This window comes from Styela clava, chromosome 5 (assembly GCF_964204865.1).
Source record: "Styela clava chromosome 5, kaStyClav1.hap1.2, whole genome shotgun sequence".
In the NCBI taxonomy this organism is placed as follows: domain Eukaryota; kingdom Metazoa; phylum Chordata; class Ascidiacea; order Stolidobranchia; family Styelidae; genus Styela; species Styela clava.
The window spans coordinates 925,354-948,228 of NC_135254.1; the positions used below are offsets into that span (position 1 = coordinate 925,354).

At 35.3% G+C, this 22,875-nt stretch overlaps 3 protein-coding genes across 3 annotated transcripts in view; 2 read left to right on the forward strand and 1 right to left on the reverse strand.

The window, feature by feature from the left end:
* The window catches only part of LOC120344546 (E3 ubiquitin-protein ligase PPP1R11-like), an 85,848-nt gene that overhangs the window by 13,163 nt on the left and 49,810 nt on the right, over positions 1 to 22,875 (forward strand). The window lies entirely within an intron of this gene.
* Positions 796 to 5,213, reverse strand: LOC144423027 (uncharacterized). The gene has a single exon (XM_078113189.1). The coding sequence runs from the start codon at positions 5,051 to 5,053 to the stop codon at positions 1,823 to 1,825; it is 3,231 nt and encodes a 1,076-aa protein (XP_077969315.1). The 5' UTR covers positions 5,054 to 5,213; the 3' UTR covers positions 796 to 1,822.
* Positions 20,614 to 21,422, forward strand: LOC120344554 (uncharacterized). The gene is made up of 3 exons (XM_078112475.1): positions 20,614 to 20,799; positions 20,917 to 21,061; positions 21,281 to 21,422. Exons 1-3 carry the CDS (start codon positions 20,677 to 20,679, stop codon positions 21,358 to 21,360), a joined length of 348 nt encoding a protein of 115 aa, XP_077968601.1. The 5' UTR covers positions 20,614 to 20,676; the 3' UTR covers positions 21,361 to 21,422.

Here is a 22,875-nt window from a genome sequence, read left to right on the forward strand (position 1 = left end):
CACACACTATGTTTCGGTCTCCGCCATCTTGGTACACATACTGCAGCTGTATCGAAATGAATTTTTATCTTCTTAGTATTGTCACAATTATATTGTTTCTGGCTGCAAAACTAATCGTGAGTGGCATTCATACATATTACTTAAGTTGTGCAAAGACTGGTCGAATGTAGAAATGCTGTATGCCGAAATCTCTGTAACCTAATTTCCGTTTGCGTTATCCAATACAATAAATTTGTTCCTTATCCGCTTACTATTCAGATCAGGGAGTTGACTATGCAAACCAAACAGATACAAATATTGGCACGCGAAGGTGATTATTATTCATTAACTGGCACGCTGAGTTTAGAAGGTCGCACATCCCTGGAATAGACCCTTAAATATATATGGGTGAGCACACAGAAAAAAAGAAAAACGATATTGCCTCCAGAAAAACACCTCCAAAATAAATTATATTTAAAATACAGAGTTTTGTGCCCAAATGTGACCACTTATTGAACATTCTCCCTCTACGAGCATTTACTATGTTTTTAACTCTTTACGAAACCAGTTTCAATTCAAAGAAAATTTGACTGGAAATTTGGAAATCCATCAAAAAATTGAATATAAAAACCATTCAAGACTTACTCGTTTCATTCACCGGACTGTTCAGCTACTCTCAATATGCACAGTATATCCAGGTACAGCTACTCCCAGTAGGTAAGTGTGTAGTATATCCAGGTTACATCTCTATATGAGTTATGAATCCCAAAATGCTCTTGTAGAAATGTGATTTAATATATCATCGCCTATAGTAAGCTAAAATCACAAGAACACACAGATTAGTCAATATTCACAGCAATAAAAGAATGTATTGGATATGTTAAATTATACAAGAGGCATCATGTGGCAATATATGTGGCATCATGAATATGGGGGATATGCTTCAGCAACATAGAGCAGTGGTTAGAAATAGAATTGTGACATATTGGTTGCATTAGGGATCAAAAAGTATTACAGGAAAATGATGATAAATTTAATTTCACCTCATAAAACAGTTGCATAAAAATTGAAATATTTGAACATTATGAATACAATTTAAAATTACCACAGTAATTGGAGGATATAAGAATTGGAATATATTGAATGGAATAGGGAGTACCATGTTAGATTGGGTATATATTGAGGATAAAAAATCATTACAGGCTGAAGATGATAAATTTGATTTTACCCCATAAAACAGTTTCATAAATCGAGAGCATAAATATTACAAAACCTATTATACAATTTAAAATGACCACGGTAATAAGAATTGATATATATATTTTGAATAGAACACCGAGTAACATGCTAGATTATGTATATAATGGAACTCAAAAATTAATACAGGATAAAGATATGAAATTTAATTTTACCTTATTAATCAGTTCCATGAAAATTACAAAGCCTATTTAATAAAAACATTTGAAGATTACAAACACACACTGAAAATATCTTGCTACAGTAATTAAGGATTTCAGTAATTTTCAGTTTAATTTAAGGTTAAGCACGTCCAAGTGGCTGTTCTATCAAGTGAGAGTCAAAATATATAGAATAAGAAGCCTCAAAAAGAAAATCCAATTATCGCACTATTTCAGAATGAAAATGTACCGGTAAGTAGTAATATTAGTCCAATTACTTGATTTAAAGTGTAGAAATGAAATGCAGATTTGCCCGGTATTCAACAGTATTTCGTGGTTTTGAGATAATTGGAAATAGGTTGGATATTTGTGAAGTAGCTTTCGATGCTTCATGCTTGAAAACTCGTTCTGAAATTTTTCAAAGTATTTTGAACAAATAGTTAATTCTATTGAGCTTGGGCCACGATTGGATTACTTATACGGAAACCCCATGATCCACTATTTATCTTTGCAATTGGACAAAGTCTCAAAGTTTCCTTCCTCAGAAATTCCATCTTTGACTTGGACAACTTTTGACAAGAGAAGTTGAGCTTTTCCACCTTCTGAACCAATCTGGAAACAATCATCAGTTCATCATCAGTGAGGGATTCTGTAGTTGATCTACGCAGGTATAAGTTAGACAACTCGACATCTTCATTTTCTAAACTTGAACAAAGAGCTGATAACTGCTCACTTGTTGGAGTGCAATGATGTGCCTGCAGATTCTTCCCCTCAGTATTTTTCAGAAACTTTGCCAGTTGTTGAAATGCTTCTGCATCCATGTTAGGATTCCCATAAATAGACAATGTATACAACTTGACACCATATTCAATGACTGCTTGATTCATCTTATTTATCTTCTCTGCATTCAGGCCACAGTCAGTCAGTCTGAGATTATTAGTCCTTGCATTCCCTAATAATTGAGGCAATTGTTGAAATGCTTCTGCATCCATGTTAGGATCCTTTATAATATCCAATGAATTCAACTTGACACCATATTCAATGACTGCTTGATTCATCTTACTTAATTTCTCTGCATTCAGGCCACAGTCATTCAGTTTGAGATCTTCAGTCTTTGCATTCCCTAATATTTGAGGCAATTGTTGAAATGCTTCTGCATCCATGTTAGGATCCTTTACAATATACAATGAATTCAACTTGACACCATATTCAATGACTGCTTGATTCATCTTACTTATTTTCTCTGCATTCAGGCCACAGTCACTCATTAAAAAACTTTCTGCACCACCATGATAAACCAATCCAATTACATAATAATAACCAGGAGGTTCAAGTGCTGGACTTTCACTTATCTCTAGGATCCACCCAATCTTAAGGTTTCCCTTCATCGCGACTTCATCCAGGATTCGAAGATTCTCAGAGTCACAATTGATAAGATTGAAGCAATACACATGAATATTCTGCACAGAACCAAGCAAATGTTGCAGGGAAGAATAATTTTCAGGATGTATTTCCAAATTGAATAGTTTCAAAGTATGAAGTGAAGGACTATGCTCAGCAACAGACATCACTGCATGCTGATCTGAGGGTTGGACTGACGTCAAATCCATCTCTTTTATTTGTGAACAAACTTTCTTGATCACATCAGGACCACATTCATGCAATAAAGTCACGACTCGTTTATCTGAAATGACTCTTCCTTTCAATAATTTATCCAAGAAGCCCATCAGGTATTCAGACTTGATATGCAAGTTATCAGGAAGATATTTTGCTGCTTTTTCTGAAGTTGATTTGTTGAGAATAATTCCAAAAGTATGTTTTATAACGACTTCCATTCCTGGTTTATTATAATAATTCTCGATAAACTTCTTGTATTCATCCGAATCAAGAGTACAGGCATACAGGGCAGCAAGTATCTCTCCTATACTCTGGTGTGGAAACCGTAAGCTGATGTCGTCGTCACCCGCAATATACTCAACAAATCGAGTGTCAGCATCCATCTCAACAAGACCACGCATGTCATTCATATTCAACTTAAGTGATCTAATATAGCTTGCAGTGAAAACAAATCGATTCTCTATCATTCCGTGGTAAGCCAACTTCATGAGTTCCAATAACAGACTTCCAACATTTAGTCCATGATGAGATCCTGAAAAAAGTTTCAAAACAGAAACCATCAGATTTGTTAAAGTATCAACATCGATTTCTTGGAAATCTTTCAAAACCCGAACCAAGTAGAAAAAAAACATCGGGTTTGAAACAAAACCTGGTGCTTTACGTCTCAAATCATCAAATATTTTTCTTGCCTCAGGACTGAATAACTTTTCAACAAGAAGTTTCAGTGTTTCATCATCCCATCCCCCTAAGGTGAGATTCAAGGTGGCCTTGAGATCTGGAGGCAACTTCCAATAAACATTCCAACGAGTCGTTGACAAAATCTTCATTCCTGGATACATGTGGCCGGATAAAATATTAGCAAGAATAGTGTTGGTTTCCGCTAGAGTGTCCACTCCAATTCTTCGATATTCATTTGCAAAAGACTTCTGAGTCTGGTCCAACCCATCAACTACAAACAGAATATGTTTTGAATTTTGTTCAAACCATTCTTGTCCAACTTTATGAAGGTGTTTTGGAAGTTTCGAACCAAGTTGTTGAACGAATAGAAGATCAAAAGCAGTTGATTGAGAATCACCTTGTAAATTAGTGACATCCACAAAATAGACCATCTTAATTTCATTCGAAAAGTTTAATTTATTTTCCAGTGCTGACAATGCATATTTCATCGAAAATGTTGTTTTTCCAGAACCTGTGTCGCCTAGCAACATCACACGGTTGACTGAGTTATCAAAATGGATCTTTTTTATATCCACTGATTGCAAACTACTCTGTTTGTTGGATTCCGATTCCTTGAACTCGGTAACCCTGGGAAGTATAAAATCATCCATTTTTGTTTTTTCACTGGCGGATTTCAATCTAGATTCCAACATCTGCTTTGTATAATTTTTCACGACTTCAAGAAATTCTTTTTCTTCTGAAACTTCAGTTGTTTGAGTTGGTTTCACAGAAAGTTTTTTGAATGATTCCAACATTCTGTCTCCATCTTCCTGAATGATCTGCTCTTCCTCTACTTGATTTGCATCTTGAACATAAAGTCCAACCACTGCTCTTATTCTTTCTATCACTGCTGCATTGTTAGTATTCGGATACTTAGAATGCCTCCATTTCCACAGTAATTTAAGTTTGCGCTCTCTTGTATATTTATAATCTTCCATGACCTCGTCTATTTCATGTGCTCCAAGTGATAATCCTTGCCCTGATCTTGCAAACTGCGCAAACTGCTTGAATTCCTTGGATGAAAATCGTTTAGCAACATCTTGAAAAACATCTTCAAGCCTTTCAATAGGAGCGGCAGCGCCTTGTTGTTCCAGCGCATAGTATTGCGTAACAAGATTTCTTATCCTTTGTGCAGTTACATTCGGTTGGTTTCTATTAACCCAAAGCCAGAACAATTTCTTCTTCTGTTCTTCAACAGAGAATCTGTGGTTTTCAATGATCGTAGTGACATCTTGCACACTGAGTGAGAGTCCGTTCCCAGATTGTGCGAAGGTTGTGAAATCAACAGTTGAGGCAAATTGTCTCACACATCCTCTGATTACATCTTCTAGTCGGTCACTCATGTTTCCGATAATTGGAGATACTTCTATACTATTTCTGTATTGCAAAATACAGATTGTATTGAGAGGAACAGAAATACAAGAAAGAGTGAATATTGGGTTGAGCACTTCGTTAGCTTCAACTACTAAGAGGTAATTACAACCTGAATCGCTGCAGTAGAACCAATTTACTCCTGTACTATGAAGTATGTGAACCAAGATGGCGGACACCGGAACATGGTAAACCAGGTTAGGGTTGGACCATAATTTCATTCCAATTTTAGTTCGGGGGCTAGCCAAGCGACTCCCGTAGTATTTGCACCTGAAATTATGGCCTAACCTGGTACACATACTGTGTTCCGGTGTCCGCGATACTGGTTCAAATACTTCGAAAGTACTCTATCTGAAATCAAAACTAAAACAGCTTCGAAACTAAATCCAATATATCATCTGAAATGACAACAAATAAAATAAAAATTTCTGAAAAATGCGACATAAGCTACTATGGTTTTACTGTGATGAATGGCATTGCTATTCTAGAACAAGACAACAATTCCCACTCTTGATTTTAAACTGAAGAATTTTTGTGTATCAGTATGTCTGTATAAAACTATAGGCCTATTTAGCCCATCCTGGTTTAATTTGTATTTTACATTTGTGCACAGACATCTGATGCAGCTGAGATGGTTTGTATGTTTGTAAAAAATGTTACATTCATGAGTCACGAATCGTGACCAACAATATTTCTGTTATCTCACTTTCTCCAACCAGCTTCCTAAAGCCTGGTAAGTATTTAATCCAGAACAATTTCCTTTTACCAAAAGAAAATCACCTGCCGTTGCATAAACAAATTATGGCCTTTGTTATGAGTTCGGAGACTAGACACGTGACTACCGTAGTATTTGTACCTGAAATTATGGCCTAACCCTAACCTGGTACACATACTTCGGGGGGTACCGCAAACTAAAACCAAAATATGATCCGAAATGACAAAAGATAAATAAAGCAATATTTCTGTAAATCTCACTTTCTCTAACCAACTGCTTACATTTCGTAATTATCCCAACTTTCCATTTACAAAAGGAAAAGCATTCCAGATCGACTGCCCACACATAAAAATTGTTGCCAAATATCATGGCTCTTGTTGAAAAGGCCTTAATCATGGTGGAACACAGGTCTCAGTGCACAAGTGCTTGCACCCCAAAATTGAAACTTTGACCGAGATACAGATTTGAACTGAAAATAACAACCAGCAGTAAAGTATTTAAAATTCCATTTAACTCAGCACAAGCGGCGTGGCAGTGTGGCTCATCGTGCTAAGCGTTAGGAATACGCTCGCCACCACAACTCTGATTACCCTGCGTGGGTTCGCAGGTTCGAATCCCACGCGGAGATGGTTATATGCAAGAGGATTGCTGGACTCCTCGCCGCCGTAGGGTGGTTTACGTAACCGCTGGACGCTTACGGCTTCCTCCACCATCGAGTCCATGCTTCAGAGAACAAATAACTAACTAATCATATACCCGACATGGAATGGTAACTGGACGAGAGGCCGTGGTTCGCCATATGATTAGGCCGTCTTATCGGCTTTCCTCTCCCTCAGGATGAACATGTAAATCATATCCTATCCTAAAAGCCCAGTTCCAGAGTTCTTTTTTTGTGCTCAGAACCACTTACGGACATACTATTCAGCTTAATATCACCTAACTCAGGGTCTGTAAGCTAAAAATATTTCTAACATCTCGCGACCCGAGCATTTGCCAAACACTGTGCTAAAACCTAACAGACACAATACCATGCAAATGTAATACAACCAAAAAAATCCTCATACAAAATTATTTAAAACTAAATTTTTTCAAACAGGTATATGGACAAGGAAGAACCTAAGAACCTACCGGTAAGTTTTTCGAAGAAATCTAAACCTATTCGACAACACTAAAGTGCACAAAGGTTTCCACCAAGCAAACTAACTAAGTAAAATACCACCCAGGTTTGTGCAGAATATTCCAGTACAATCGGGTTTGGTGGCATTTGAACCTACCGAGTAGAATCAATGAGGCATGACAGTGCATATATGATTTTGCTTATCTTGTTCGAATCCTGCTGGAGATAACTACGAGCGGTGATTGCTCTTGTACAGTTACTATTAATGTGGCAGCTGGTAAATAAATATTACATATTCCAATACCCAAGATAGAGTCGCACCCAGGGGCAAATTTAATAGTTGATTTCCACCCACCTTAACCAAAAAGGCATAAAAACATTGAATATACCTGACACAATACCATGCAAATAAAATAGAAAGAAATGCAAAAACTAGTAAAATTAAATCAATTCCACAATTATATGAAAAAGAAAAATATAAAAAACTGAACAACCAATAATAAGTATTAGCAAGCTCTAGTAATGCAGTCCATACACAATTATAAGTGATTATTATTCAGGAAACAGTTTTCCGCAGCGGTATGGCTCATCGTGCGTTAGGGATAAGCTCGCCACCAAAGTTCTGATTACTCTGCGTGGGTGCGCAGGTTCGAATCCCATGTGGGGATGGGCATGTGCGAAAGGATTGCTGGACTTCTCTACACCGTTGGGTGGTTCACGTAAACTCTGATCGGTTACGGCTTCCTCTACCATCAAGTCCATGCTTCCGAAAACAAATAACTAACTAATCGTTATGGTAACTGAAAGCCGTGGATCGTCACATGGTTAAGCCGTCTTTCCTCTCCCCCGGATAAATATGTAAATCCTATCCTAGCTTATCCTAATTCCAGAATGGCAAACTTATAAGATTCCTTGAAGCTGACAGTATTTGCTTCACAGCTTAATCAGCTGGTTTTTGGATCCCATTCTATTCTATTCTAGAGATGTATCACTGCTTGATTTTTAATTATAAAAAGTATCATCCATTCGGTTTTCAACATTCTAAAAATATGTGCGGGCCCGCGAGCGACAAAAGGTTGGCGACCCCTGATGTAGACCAAAATAGCATTTTTTGCAATACTGTTTAGGCTGGTTGCAACATGTATTGTCAGGTAATAACATTAGACAAAATATAATGTTAGTCCATAACATTAATAATGTTTAGTTATCAGGCATAGCCAACCTTGGCTAATTGAACATATTCAATTTCCAGTTTTCTTAGCCTGCCAAACACATCGTTTAACTTTGCTAGTTGCCTCAGCTAACCATAACACTAGTCAATTTAGTGACATTAGTGATGTAACGATATGCCAAGACATTTTTATCATTAATTTTATGATGAAACAACACTTTTAATTACTCTGCGAATGCGACGCAGGCCACAGATAATGAATCTGGGTTTGGACCACCCTGTCCTAGAATATATGTCACTATCTTAGGCTTTCGAATATTGCTATAAACAACAAGTATATTCAAACAGGTATAATTAAGAGATATCCCTACCATGATGAGTCCAGGAATCCCATTTACAGATTTATTTTTCTTGATGATAGTATTTCCGACTAGAAATTATCCAATACTTCAATACAAACTCATGTAATATCCATTTCGCAGATAGTTCTCCAGTAATAAAGATTTACTAAATACGCTCTCAAAGCAAGGTCACACAGTGATACCTAGGTAGTTAAAAGACTTCATACTCGGACAACTAGATAATCAAACAATCCGGTAGTCGCCAAAAACTTTATTGTTAGTCATATATAACAAATTATTTTCTTGGTCCATGCAGGCAAAACGAGTGTCACATGATTTTAGAGCAGAGCAAGGCTGTTCAATATGCAATCACAATCGAAGTATAGTCAAAAGACAGAAAGAGCCTTCATTTAAGTTTTGAAAACTAAAATTACTCTACTGTTTTACTTTTCCAAATTCAAATAATCAAATATACATTGGGTTTCATGTGATTTAAAAATAGAATACAGAAAAATCAATACAAATTATTCGGTTTGGTCATTCCCGAGGTCAAACTTGCTTCTTCAATATCTAGCTCACTTAGGATAGGATAGGAGGATAGGATTTACATATTTATCCCGGTGGAGAGGAAAGCCGATAAGACGGCTTATCCATATGGCGAACCACGGCCTCTCGTCCGGTTACCATTCCAAGTCGGGTATGGGATTAGTTTTACTGTATTGTTTGTTTTCGGAAGCATAGACTTGGTGGTAGAGGAAGCCGTAACCGACCAGCGGTGACGTGAACCACCCAACGACAGCGAGGAGTCCAGCAATCCTCTCGCACATAACCATCCCTGCATGGGATTCGAACCTGCGAACGCACGCAGAGTAATTAAAGGTGCGGTGGCGAGCGTATTCCTAACGCTTAGCTCGTTGAGCCACAGCGCCGCGCCACTTCATCAATATACAACGGTATACTCAGATTTAACCCTGTATTTTTATTTATATTGTTCAGGTAATGAAGACGAACAACTGTTATGAATATGATTATGTATGTATGTTTATTTGCCCCAAAAATGTAACAATATCTGCATAATATTTAAACAGTAAAAACGAGAGGAGATACATGTTCAAGACCTCACTGACCTAAGACACAGATACGCGATATGCACCCCTAACAATCATAACAGCAGTTTAGGACTGTTGCGGTATAATAGAATAACAGACATGAAATACGCTATACAAATAAAACTATGACAAAAAACACGGTAACACACAATGACAATATGTAGGCCTACAATATAGTCAGTTAGGAGAAAAATATTAGATTCAACTAGTCTTGTAGACTGTAGTGGGAAGAATTCTATGGTATTTATAATAAATTGTTATTACTTCGAGTAATGCGCGTCAGCTCGTCATGGTTTTGCCGTTCAGCTTGGTTTTATCCGGCAAAATCAACGAAATACACCAAAAACCGTCTGTGCAAAGACAGCAAATTAACGTAGAATAAACTCTCCTCGTTGTCATCGCCATGGCAATACGGGGTCAAAGAGCAACATGCCACGACGTTCTGGTGAAATGCCTCATGGGTTGTTCAAGGACTTCATCGGAATGGCGTCTCCTCATGGCGTCGTTATTTTGTTTTATGTCAGAGTGACAAGAATAAAATTGATACGTGTACCCCGCCTTGCGCGTGAGTCGCTGTGTTAGGACTGTGGTAGGACCGGGCGCGGGTTGTGGTCTGGATTTGATTTGATTAAGAGGCTCTTGCGCTGTTTGATTGAATAACCGTAATATACAAAACTAGTTGTCTGGAACACAGTCAATTTATAAAGCGTTCAGACAAAAACGTTCATTATGGACGACGATGAAGATGAAGATGGGAATGTGGAGCAAATTAATACAGTGAACATAAAATTCGACAATTGTACATGGATGGAGAAAGACCAAGTGAAAAATCTGATATATAACAATGCAGGTCAAGGATGTATATCTTGTATCTATCCACTATCCAACATCTGGAGAGTGAAATTCAAGACTGAAGAAGCGTGCGAAAAAATTATGGTGAATGGAGTAAAATATGAATTTGAAGGCAAAGAATATACAGCCTATCCTGAAGAGGTATTCTCAAATAATACAAATGTAACTATTAGTAAATTACCACAAGAGATACCTGATACTAAAATAACTGAACTTTTAACCCAATTCGGACAAGTCAAACACATAAAAAGAGATATTGATGAAGATGGTGTGGAGAATGGCACAAGAAGATGCAAAATGACCCTAGAAAATGAAATTACCCCCAAAATAAGACTACCAAAGAAATATACTGGTGAAGAAATTAATGTGTTCTATCCAACAAGACCTCAAAATTTTAAAAAATACTGCAATTGGTGCTATATTTGTCACTCGATAACACACGAGGTGGAGCAATGCCCTAGAAGAAAGCGATGTCGATACTGTGGTGGAGAAGGGAAGCCACATTTGGAAAAAGACCGTTTAAAAAGAAAGCGAGAACAAAAAAATAATATGAACGAAGCTCCACAATCACCTGATAAAGATAATCAGCCGACCAACAATACAACAGAGACACTAATTCAAAAAACTGTAACAAATCTTCAAGAAAATATAGTCGTTACAAACAACAAAGAAACAGAGCAACCCCCTGAACTGATTGCCAGATCACAGTCACAACGAACAATATCTGAAATACAACATGAACTGAAAAACCAAGCAAAAATCAATAACAGCAGTAAACGAGTTAATAGTTCTACAAAAAAAAACAAAGTAGTCAAACACCTAAACAAGCTACACAATCTCAGAAAAAAAGGAAATCCCATAACAGTGGATGAGCGAAATGCAACAAGCATCTCGGATCAGTCTCAAGGTCAGAAGATTCTTCTCATTGGAGACTCACAAGTGAAGCGCTTGAAACATAAAACAGATAAATCAAAAGTTTTTACTGCACATGTTCTTGGAGGAAAATTTGCAGATACTGCCGAAATTTTGGAAAAACAAACTAAGAAATTTGAAAAAATTGTAATATACACCGGAACAAACGAAATTAGTCCATACCTATACACAAAGAAAAAGAAAGCCATAACAAACATGATAAAGAAAGCGAAGCAAAAAGCCGAAACAGTCTATATATGTGGAATTGTGCCTGTCCGCGGGCGTAGTAAAGGACCAGAAGGATCTGACAGACTGAATGAAAGAATACAAGGAGAAGCATGGGGACATGGGGACAACACGAAACATGGAAACAATAGAAAATATCTTGGATAAGCCTAAATTGTTGACTCAAGTCTCATAAATAAATCAGTATTGATAAACTTCCCTAAAACCTAATAAATTATTATAATGATGATGAACTAACAGGTTTCGTTCTAGCCGAACTACAACAGTTTTATCAATTTTCAAGTACTTTTTTTTTTTTTAATTTTTTTATTTTCACTTCATATATCAATAGGGCAGGGGGATTAGGCAGTCCGCTATGCATAATTTACCGGTTACACTCTTGACATTTAATGTCAAAGGTATCAGACAGCATATAAAGCGTAAATCAGTACTAGATTATCTGAAACGAACTGGAGCGGATATTACATTTCTCCAGGAAACCCACTGTGAAAGCGAAGTAGAATCTGCCAAATGGACCAAAGAATGAGGCAGGTATGCAATTTGGACTACATTTTCTAATATTTCTTCCGGTGTAGGCATCTTATTTTCGAATAAAATTGACATCGATTTTGAAAAAGTGGAAATAGATGAAAATGGTCGATTTATAATAGTATGGTGGAAATCTTCTGAAACCAATATTATTTTGATTAATGTGTATGCTCCAAATAGGTGCCATGATCGATCTGAATTGTTTGTATTAATAGACAATAAAATAGGAGAATTAGTAAGTCAAATAGGAAATGCACAATATTCTATTATTATGGGGGGTGATTTCAATTGTGTTTTGGATAAAAAAGATAAATTCCCAGAACAAAACTATAGAATAGATAGCAGTACAAAAAAGATACAAAACCTAATACAGAATTGGTATTTGGAGAAAATTTAACAGTAAAACGAAACAATATACTTGGATGCAAAAATGTAATAACAATTATGTATATAAAAGCAGGCTGGATCGATGGTATATATCATGTATAGAAACAGTCAATGTAAAAAATGTCCAGATTCAGATGAATGCAATATCTGATCATTTTTCTGTCATACTTCCCTAACTAACATGAAACATGGCCCTGGCTATTGGAATTTGAGGAATTCTGTCAAGGAATTATTGCAATTTTGAAGAAGTGGCACTTCCAATTAAAACTACTAGATGAATCAAAGAGGGGTTCTTATTGGGATATTTGTAAAAAGAAAATCAAAACATGGGCGATACACTGTGCTAAAATAAAATACCAACAGGAAAATGAATTAGAGCAAGAACTATTACTCAAATACAGGATAGCATATGATGAAATGTTAAGGTACATTGAAGATGACGAAATATCGAAAATGGTACAGGAACTAGAAAAACAAATTAAACTGCATTATAAAACTAAAACCAATGGTGCAATTATAAGGTCGCGCATAAAGTGGGCAGAAAAAGGTGAAAAATCTACCAAATACTTTTTGAATTTAGAGAAATCAAATGGAAAGGAGCGTATGTTTAGAGCCCTGAGAAAGACGAATGGAAGTTTGGTTTACTCTCTGAAAGAAATTCAAGATACTCAGATTTCTTTTTATCATAAGTTATACAGTAAGAATAGAAGTATTGATAAAACATCCCAAAATAGCTTAATCCAAAAATTTGAAAAAAAATTGACAAATCTTGAAAAAGACTCTTTAGAAAGATAAATTACGGATAAAGAATTGGATGAAACATTCCGAGATATGAAAGATAACAAATCACCGGTCATAGATGGCTTGACGAAAGAGTTTTACGCTAAATTTTGGAAACAACTCAAACCGATTCTACTTCTTCTTTATAAAAGCTTTCATAATATAGGTGAAATGTGTCACGATTCAGCTTTAGGTGTCATAACACTTTTATATAAAAGTGGAGACAAAGATGATTTAAAAAACTGGCGCCCAATATCCTTGTTAAATTTTGAATATAAACTCATAGCAAAATTATTAGCAAATAGATTAAAAAATGTATTGCCGGAACTAATTGGACAAGATCAAACTGGATTTATTTTTGGCAGGGTGATTCATGAAAATTTGATAACTCTTAGGGATGACATCTTCTGGGCTGATCAACAAAATCTACCTCTTATTATATTCTCTATCGACCAAGAGAAAGCATATGACACGGTCGACCGTGAATTAGTAATACGACGTTTACAAAAATTGGGCTTCGGCGAATATTTTTTAAAATGGATTCAAATTCTGCATCGTAACACTCGTTTAAAAATTATTACCAATGGATACCTGTCTCAAGATTTTTTGCTAACAAGAGGAGTGAGACAAGGATGCCCCTTAGCACCATATTTATATCTGTTTATAGCTGAGCTATTAGCAACTAATATCAAATCTAATAGAAATATTTTAGGATTTAGGAATTGTAGTGGGGATACTGGATCTATAAAGGGTATGCAGATGATACAACTTTAACGGTAACAAATTTGGCCTCTATTGATGAAAGTCTTGCAATATTAAACCACTTTAAAATGGGTACGGGAATACAAATTAACAAACAGAAATGTAAAATTTTATTGTGTGGTAATGCAATTGATTGGAACATTGGCCCAGACTACAAGGGTATTGAAGTAAAAAAAGATGAAATCAAAATATTGGGGGCATACATAGGGAATAACACTTGTTCCATTGAAAAAAATTGGAACGAGGGTCTTAATAGCGTCCAGAGATTGATAAATCTATGGAAGGCCCGAAATCTTTCTATAATAGGAAAAATTACGGTTACAAAAGCACTAATGTTATCAAAAATTTGGTATTTAGCTGGATTCGAAATTATGCCGGAAAGTTTCATGAAAAAATTACAAACTAAACTCTTCTACTTTTTATGGAATGGAAAACCACAATTGATTGCTCAAAAAATCATTAACGAAAAAATAAATAAGGGGGGATTAAACATGATGGATATCAACACTCAGATTAAATCTATACAATTGAAATGGATTATTAAATTACTTAAAGGGGAACAGAAACCTTGGAGTAAACGGGCCAAATTTTATATAAATAACTATTGCTCATTCATTTCCAGAGGTAATTTGGAATGCTTGCATTTAGACGTTAAAAACACAAGAAACAATCTCATACCACAATTTTATTTAAACTTAGTTAATGCATTCAAGGAACTCAATCTCACACGCTGTCAACCAAATTCCCCAGCGGAAGTAAAATTAGAAAGCCTCTGGTTTAATTCATTTTTATCTTTGGGGACAAAACTGCCAAATTTAGAATTTGAAATTAAATGGATTCAAGCCAAAGTTTTAACTTTAGGACAAATTGTGGAACAAAATTCAGGAGACCTCGTGAATCAAATTTAATATAGACCAGGTAGAGATATATCATATGAGAGGAAAATTGCATTGAATAGAAAATGCAACTTCGAAATACGCAACATTTGGCGATACATTCCAACAAATTGGAAAGAAATTCTAGCCCAGAATCAAAATACATCTCCAGCAAGAACCGAAATTGATCGTTATATGGTTTCAGAAGAATTAACAACCAAAAATATTTATAAGCGCTTTAACGCTTAAAATCAAACCAATTGGATAACCAAATTAATGATCATAATATATATGTTGTAAACAAACTACATCTTACCCAACCTATCCCATGGACAAAATTTTGGCAAATACAAATACCCAATAACGGCAATAAGTATAAAGAACTCAGCTGGAAAATCATACATAATGGACTGCCTACCGCAGATAAACTAAAATATTGGTTCAGAGACGAATCAGGCATATGTGTATTATGCGATAATGTAGAGGAAACGTGTTTTCATCTGTTTTTTAATTGTGATTGAGCACAGAATTTTTGGGATTGGTGCAATGTAGGGCATCTTAATCCGGACCAAATCATAGCCAACAACATTGAAAACAAATCTGTGTTGTTGACTGTGATTTGTGGCAAGTCAGCAATCTGGCAATATAGAAACTCTATAAAATATGATGGTATTTATGGGATGCAATGCAATTTGAGAGCAGTTTTTAAATGTAAAGTATTGGGGTGCATGGATTTGATGGACAGTGGATGCAGAAATGATATTATGCAAGATCAACACATTGATGAGGTTTAAAATAAATCCATCATGCTATAATATCAAATTTCCAATGCAACCACTGGCCATCTCATGACAATATGTAACAGATTTTATGTAACAGAACCGTGTTTACTAATTTGTGTAAAATGATTACATAGATGGAAAATGTAGAAATCACCTATGGCATGATAGGTGTTTTTCTGATTATTTATCTAATTCTTCAAAAATTTTGTTTTTTTTAAAATAAAATGCTAATGATGGGTTAATTAATATTTATATTATATATTATAACTGATGATAATGGGAAAATTATGTCTCAACTTCATGCACAAATGGACATACTGATATATGAATTAAATGGTAAATGTATCTGGTCTGAATTATTTAATATTTGTCTTATCTTTTCATTGTATACTTATTCATTGTATGAAATCACCTAAATTACATCACAAAAATAAAATTTGGACCTCATGCAATAATATTGAAATATATATTTGGATACACCAAAACTATCATTTGTATAAATCCGATTTGGCAATGGATTTGAATTTGGCAAAACAAAAAAAAAAGTTGCTGGCGGACAGACAGAAATATACTAGTTAAATTATTGAAAAAAATCTGGATTTGAAAAAAAACTCATAAATTGGATAATCACCCTATATAAAAATGCTTCTTCAAAAATAAATGTGAATGGATATTTGACAGAAAAAATTTGGATGCAAAGAGGTGTGAGGCAGGGCTGTCCCCTATCTCCATTGTTATATTCATTTCAGAATTAATATCATCAAATATAAAAAGGGACAGAGAAATAACTGGATTGAAGAACTGCATAAATCAAAGAGAAGTTTATAAAGGATTTGCAGATGACATAACACTGACCCTTGATTCAGTGTTAAAATTAATGGGATTATTTCGACGTGGCACTGGTCCTAAAATAAATAAGAACAAATGTACATTGCTGATATGTGGAACTGCTCGAAGTTGGCAGTTGAATGAAACATACAAGAGAGCAATGCTCAAATATATGGACACGCAGAACAATTCCCCAAAAATCATATGCGGTGACCAACGACTAACATACCGGCGGTGACTTACCAGTACCTGTATCGGGGTACCGTGACGGTACAGGGACTGTCATAGATATTTTAAGGTCCTGTGACAATTGAAACACATCAGTTGAAATATCTCGTGATATGAGTCAATTATGTACCGTATTATCGGATCAGGTACCGAACCACAGTCAAACATTTCACATAAAAACATTACTAAATAACATGCGTCAACTTAACACCAGCCGAATCGGGGTACAATTTTTGGTACAGTGACTGTCATAGCCGTTTAGGGCTGATGGACAATTCGACTACACGGACAACTCACCAGGCCTAGGGTGGTGTAGCCAGTCTGCGGACAATTTCATTCAAACCGCTATAAAACAAAAACCAATATATCTAACCCGTTAATTTTTTCACCGTGGGTGCATTGGCGGCATTTATTCTACACGCTAAACCTCGTATTAACTTTCTACGACAAAGGGTTAAAGCTATACAAATCCCCAAAGTACGGCACTCGAAAGACGTATTTGCGACCGAACGACCAGTGTGCGACCACGGGATTTCAAGCCTTGATCATCGTTTCTGCTGCGTCGCGACTATCGCATACGCAGCCATACAGCAATCAAACAGACAAAACACGGTGGTCGCAAATTGGTTGACAAAGATATTATCGGCGTATTAGGATAGGATTTACATATTTATCCCGGGGGAGAGAAGTAACTATCAAAGATGGTTAACACAACTCTACCCACCTGCCAAGTTTCATCTTTTTATCTCTTATATTTGTATGGATTTTCAAGCTTTTGACAGCTACGAGTTAGTTCAGTGTCACCGCGCTGTGTTACGGTACCAGAACTACTCTATCTTTAGAAGTTCCTGTCTTATGACAGCGTGAAAACATTGGGCTTCTAATTGCATTTCTGACCGTCATATATTTCAAGAACACGGTTATTTCGAACAAAACTCGTTAAATTATAAACAAAGCACCACATCACAGCAATCAAACAGACGAAAACACGGTGGCCGCAAATTGGTTGACAAAGATATTATCGACGTATCGGAAATGCACACCCCCTATTCCCCCTCCTTCAAATGTAGAAACGCGAAACTTTCAAATATGGTTAAAAGAAACACAACTCTACCCACCTGCCAAGTTTCATCTTTTTATTTCTCATATTTGTATGAATTTTCAAGCTTTTGACAGCTACGAGTTAGTTCAGTGTCACCGCGCTGTGTTACGGTACCAGAAGGTCCTGTCTTGTGACAGCGTGAATTGAAATTGCAAGATGGTCCGTTGGACACAAAATGGCGTCCGATATCCGCAGAACGTTTAGTGACGTCATAGCAAACAAAAACAAATCTTACAGAGCTAACAGAAATATTTGAAATAAATAAAAGTAATAGCCTTCTGGAGAAAAATTTCATCTTCAACCACTGAAAATTTCAAAGCAATTATTCCAGTAATCAAAGAGAAAAGCGACTTTTTAAAAACGTGTCAAAGAACAAGAACAACAACAACATAATATTGAAACGATCGTTATGTCCACTACGTGTCCAATAAGGGTATAACTGTAAAACGTGAGGAGATTAAATTACTAGGGGTATATATTGGAAATACCCATAAGTCTAGAGATAAAAACTAACTGGTTGAACATTTTGGCAAAAATACAAAAAATTGTAAATCTTTGGAAAGGGCGGAATCTAACTATTGTTGGAAGAGTTCGTATAGCTAAAACATTGCTACTATCAAAGTTATGGTACATGTTCACTTTCGAATTTATGCCAGAAAAATATATTCAGAAATTGGAAGTAATTATTTGGAAATTTATTTGGAATGAAAAAGCGCAAATGATCAGTAGGAATATCAGTTGTAGTGAACAAAATGAAGAGGATATAAAAATGATGAACGTTAGGAATCAAAATAAAGCATTGCAAATTGCTTCAGGGGGATATGAGTTCTTGGGCTAATAGAGCAAAATTGTATGTGAATAAGTATTTTGAAGTGTTGTCAAAAGGTAATTTAGAATGTTTACATTTGAATTTTAAATTCGAAACTAATATCAATGTTCCAAAATTTTATACCAGTATTATTAACTCATACAAACAAGTTAGCTTAGAATGGAATCAGCCACAAAACTATGCAGACGATTATTCATAATGGACTGCCAACAGAGGATAAAATGAAACACTGGTTCATTAATGAACCAGGTATATGTTTAATGTGTGAAGATAATACTGAGGAATCGTTATGTCATTTATTTTTAGAGTGTGAGTGAACCATAGATTTTTTGCAATGGTGTTGCATACAAAATATTCAGAATACTATTTTAGCAAGTTATTCGTAGTGCAAATCTAAATTAATTACAACAATATGCGGAAAATCAACAATTTGGGAATATCGAAATTCAGTAAAATATGATGCAATAGTTAAAAGTAAAAGTAGTATGCGCTCAATATTCAAATGTAAACTGATAAGAATTTTAAATTTATTAAAAACAAGTGAAAGAGATGATTTGTTATTGTATGAACACATGAATGATCTCATACTTAGATCAATCATGATGTGACATTTTCTATGCAACACCAACTTAAATGCAGATTAAATGAAAAGATTTAAATGTCTGAATTTTAATGAATAGAAATGTGCCAAAAACCCACTATGGTTGTCTTCTGATTTTCTGTCTAATTTTTTTAATTTCCATGCAAAATTAACTAATTAATTAATGATAAATATAAAATGTGTGCACGAATTGGGTGATGACTGTATGATAATATGGTTTAACGTATTTTCAATTTTTTATTTTAATCGTCACTTATTTATTTGTTACTTACCTTATTTGAACTTGTGGGGAATGTGTTTGAGATTATAAAACTGTTTAATTAAAAAAAAAAACTGAGGCAACTAATTCGACACTAAAATCTATATACGAAAATTCCGTTTGGCATTGGAATTTATTTGGCAAAAAAAAAATAAAAATTTAACTTTGTCCTTGAGTTCTGCTCGTCCTCCAGCAACAGGGGTGATAACTTTTTGTGGCTTTGGAGCCAGGCCACAGATAAAATGGGGTCAGGCCACGTACAAAATGGGGCCAGGCCACGGAGAAGTTGGGGCGAGGCCACAAAATATTTTGGGCCAGGCCAGCGCATTCTTATTATTTTCATCTTGTACAGATGTACTGGTACCCGTATTTGTTTAGTTATATTTTGTTTATAGGTAATGTGTAAACTGGTAATGTTACGACATGTACGGTACCTGTACAATTGAACCGTATGCAGGTATGTTACAACCCGGTAAAATGATGTATTCGAACACTTACTCATTACAAATGTTTGAATGTATTACTTATGTGAGGGAGTTATAATGCTGGCTAGTTTAATTGTGAAAATTGGATAAAGTAGTTAACTTATATTATATTTATTGCTGGCCTGATCACTGATCTGCTGATGCAGACCGTAAAGTGCAAGATTGCAGCTGAAAATACGGTTACAAATGAAAGCTTTTCTGTCATTGTGTTTGTTGTTTTAAAATTAATTTTTTAAGCCGGTATCGAACTAATAGTAAAATACTTCCGTACTGGATATATATATGCTGATATCCAATAGGGGAAGGTGGGGGACATGGGGCACAGTAGAAAATCAGCTCTCACACTGATACTATATCCGGAATCCTGTCCACGGTTCGATGTTTCAATCCGCCCTTTGGAGCGTTACAACATCCCAGCGAACGGACAACGGACGGGTAGAGCGGCGCAGGCTATGGGGTGAAAGTCGTTTTGGGAGGTTTAAAATTAATTTTTGAAGCCGGTATCGAACTAATAGTAAAATACTTCCGTACTGGATATATATATGCTGATATCCAATAGGCCTACTTCAATTTTGTTTCAGTGTTGGTATTTTACGTAAAGTTATACATTCTAATATTTTAATTTGTTGTGCCGATACACCTGCATCACTGTCAGGTTGGTTGGATGCAAATTATGAAGTTTGGACATGGAATATAATGGAGCATTCGAAGGGTCCAAGTCAGAAATTCTAGAGAAGTTGTCGAGTGGAAGTGAATGTCCTCTTCGTCATCCTAAAACTGAGATTGTGCATTTGGGGAAGCATTTAGAAGTAATGCATTTAAATAATGCCATTTCATTTTTAAAACAGTCAGTTAGCGAGTTTTATAAATTTTAATTTGTTTGTAATACTGAACACCAACTAACTTATTTTAGTTTTTCTTTTCAGTGTTTATCTTGCCATGTCGCCGGGAATGTTTTGCATTGTTTCGCAAAAGTGAGTCAGAAAAAAAGGAGGCATTTTCACTGTCCCTACTGCCCTAAAATGTACGAAAGAAGTGCTCATTTAAAAAGTCACTCATCCTCTCAAAGAGGTAATATATGTATATCAAATGGAATATTTCTATTTTCATTAGAATCAAATTTTGGTGATATATTTAGTAATAAGTTGGTATAAGACTGGAGTTGAATTGCAAGTTACTTCAAAAATACATCCCTCATCTATTATAAAATCATTGACAATGTTATACTCAGCCTGATAACGTTATTATATTTATAACCGTGAATTATTCATGCTGATATTTTAAATTGAGGAAAATACTGTAGTCAAAAATTGGAATGTAATCAAAAAAGCGGCGTGAAAAGCGATGGAATCAAAAAAAAAGGAGGTTGAAAATACATTGTTTTCGGTCATACCGGAACAGTAGGGTCGTGCGAAAACAAAGAAGAAAATTGAATATGGTGATTCATTTATATTTGGCATTTGTTTTTCAAGTTGCTAGTTGAATAGTAATCAAGCTGTTATATTAGACTTCAAAAACTGTATTGGAGATCACATTCTTTACGTAACAGAATTTGTTTTGAGACTCTAAATTATATTATAACCAAACAAGTATATAATTCACAATCATTCGTTCAATGGGCCTCTAAATTGCCTATTATTAGACAAATGGCAACAGAACGTAAAAAAGTTGATGCTGAGTGCAAATGGTTTAATGGTGCAGAAAATATTCAAATGATCAGTCTTCGCGCGTTTCTTAAAATATAACTAAAATCTGTGTGAAAAAATATGATTCATTGGCTATTCCCTCGGTTTTTAACTTTCTAAAAACATGAGCAGCCCGCCAATGACTTGCAGCCTTTAATTTTGGCCCACGAACAACAAAAGTTTGCCGACCCCTGCTTTATACAATTTAAACAGAATTACATATTTAAAGGAGAATTGTGGGTTTTATACTATTTTTGTGAAGACTTCTCATTGTCAGTGTCATTGAAATATGTTTGAGGCATGTCATTGTAGTATCATGACTAAATGTTTTGAAATTTATGTATTTTTAGATGCAAGTGCTATGTATCAATGCTGTATATGCGGAAAGTGTTTTGTCAACTTGGTTTCGTTGAGAAATCAAGGACAGATTTAACATAAAATTATACAAGTAAAACTTTCATGCATATGTGTTGATTCCGCAAATGGAATCTACATGGTTGCTCAGTCAGCCGGTTTGCTGGCCCCAATTCATGTTCAGAAGCATTTGAAACTTGGTGTCAGTAGGTGTTCTAATAGTAATTGTCTTCCTGCAATGGAAAATTCGCAAAATCCCGGATTCAAGTGTGTCCATTTAAAGGCTGCAAATAATGCACAAATGGTAACAAGTACCGGCAACACTCTGCACTATCATATTTGAGGCGAAAAAATACGATAGGTGCAGAGAGGTAAGAGCTGTGCTTAAATTTGTTGAATGCTTGCAATGATAAATGTTGTCCCCTTGCTGTTCGTCTTGACTTCGCTACTCTTGGTTACAAAGATAGACAAATATACTTTTTTTTTACTTTTTTTTATAATAAATTATTATTGTGAAGTTTGTTCAACTATTTTTGTACTTTGCTTGATGACTCTGGTAATCAAAGTTTATGAATTTCATATTTTTTTTTTATCTTAGGAATTACCATAATGAATAAAAAATGTGTGTCATATGGATTGATTGTTAGATTCCAAGAGTAACAAAGTGGATTCCATAACTTTAATAATAGAACGATTCTTTCATTAAAGCTATGTGTCTATTTGATGAAAGGAGTGGAAGTAGGTTTTCTATCTTGTTTTATCAACTGTTATCTAAATTGCCCGTAGTCCTTACTTGTGAGTATACCTTGTGTATAGGGTGCCATCCATTTTGCCAACCTTTTCCAT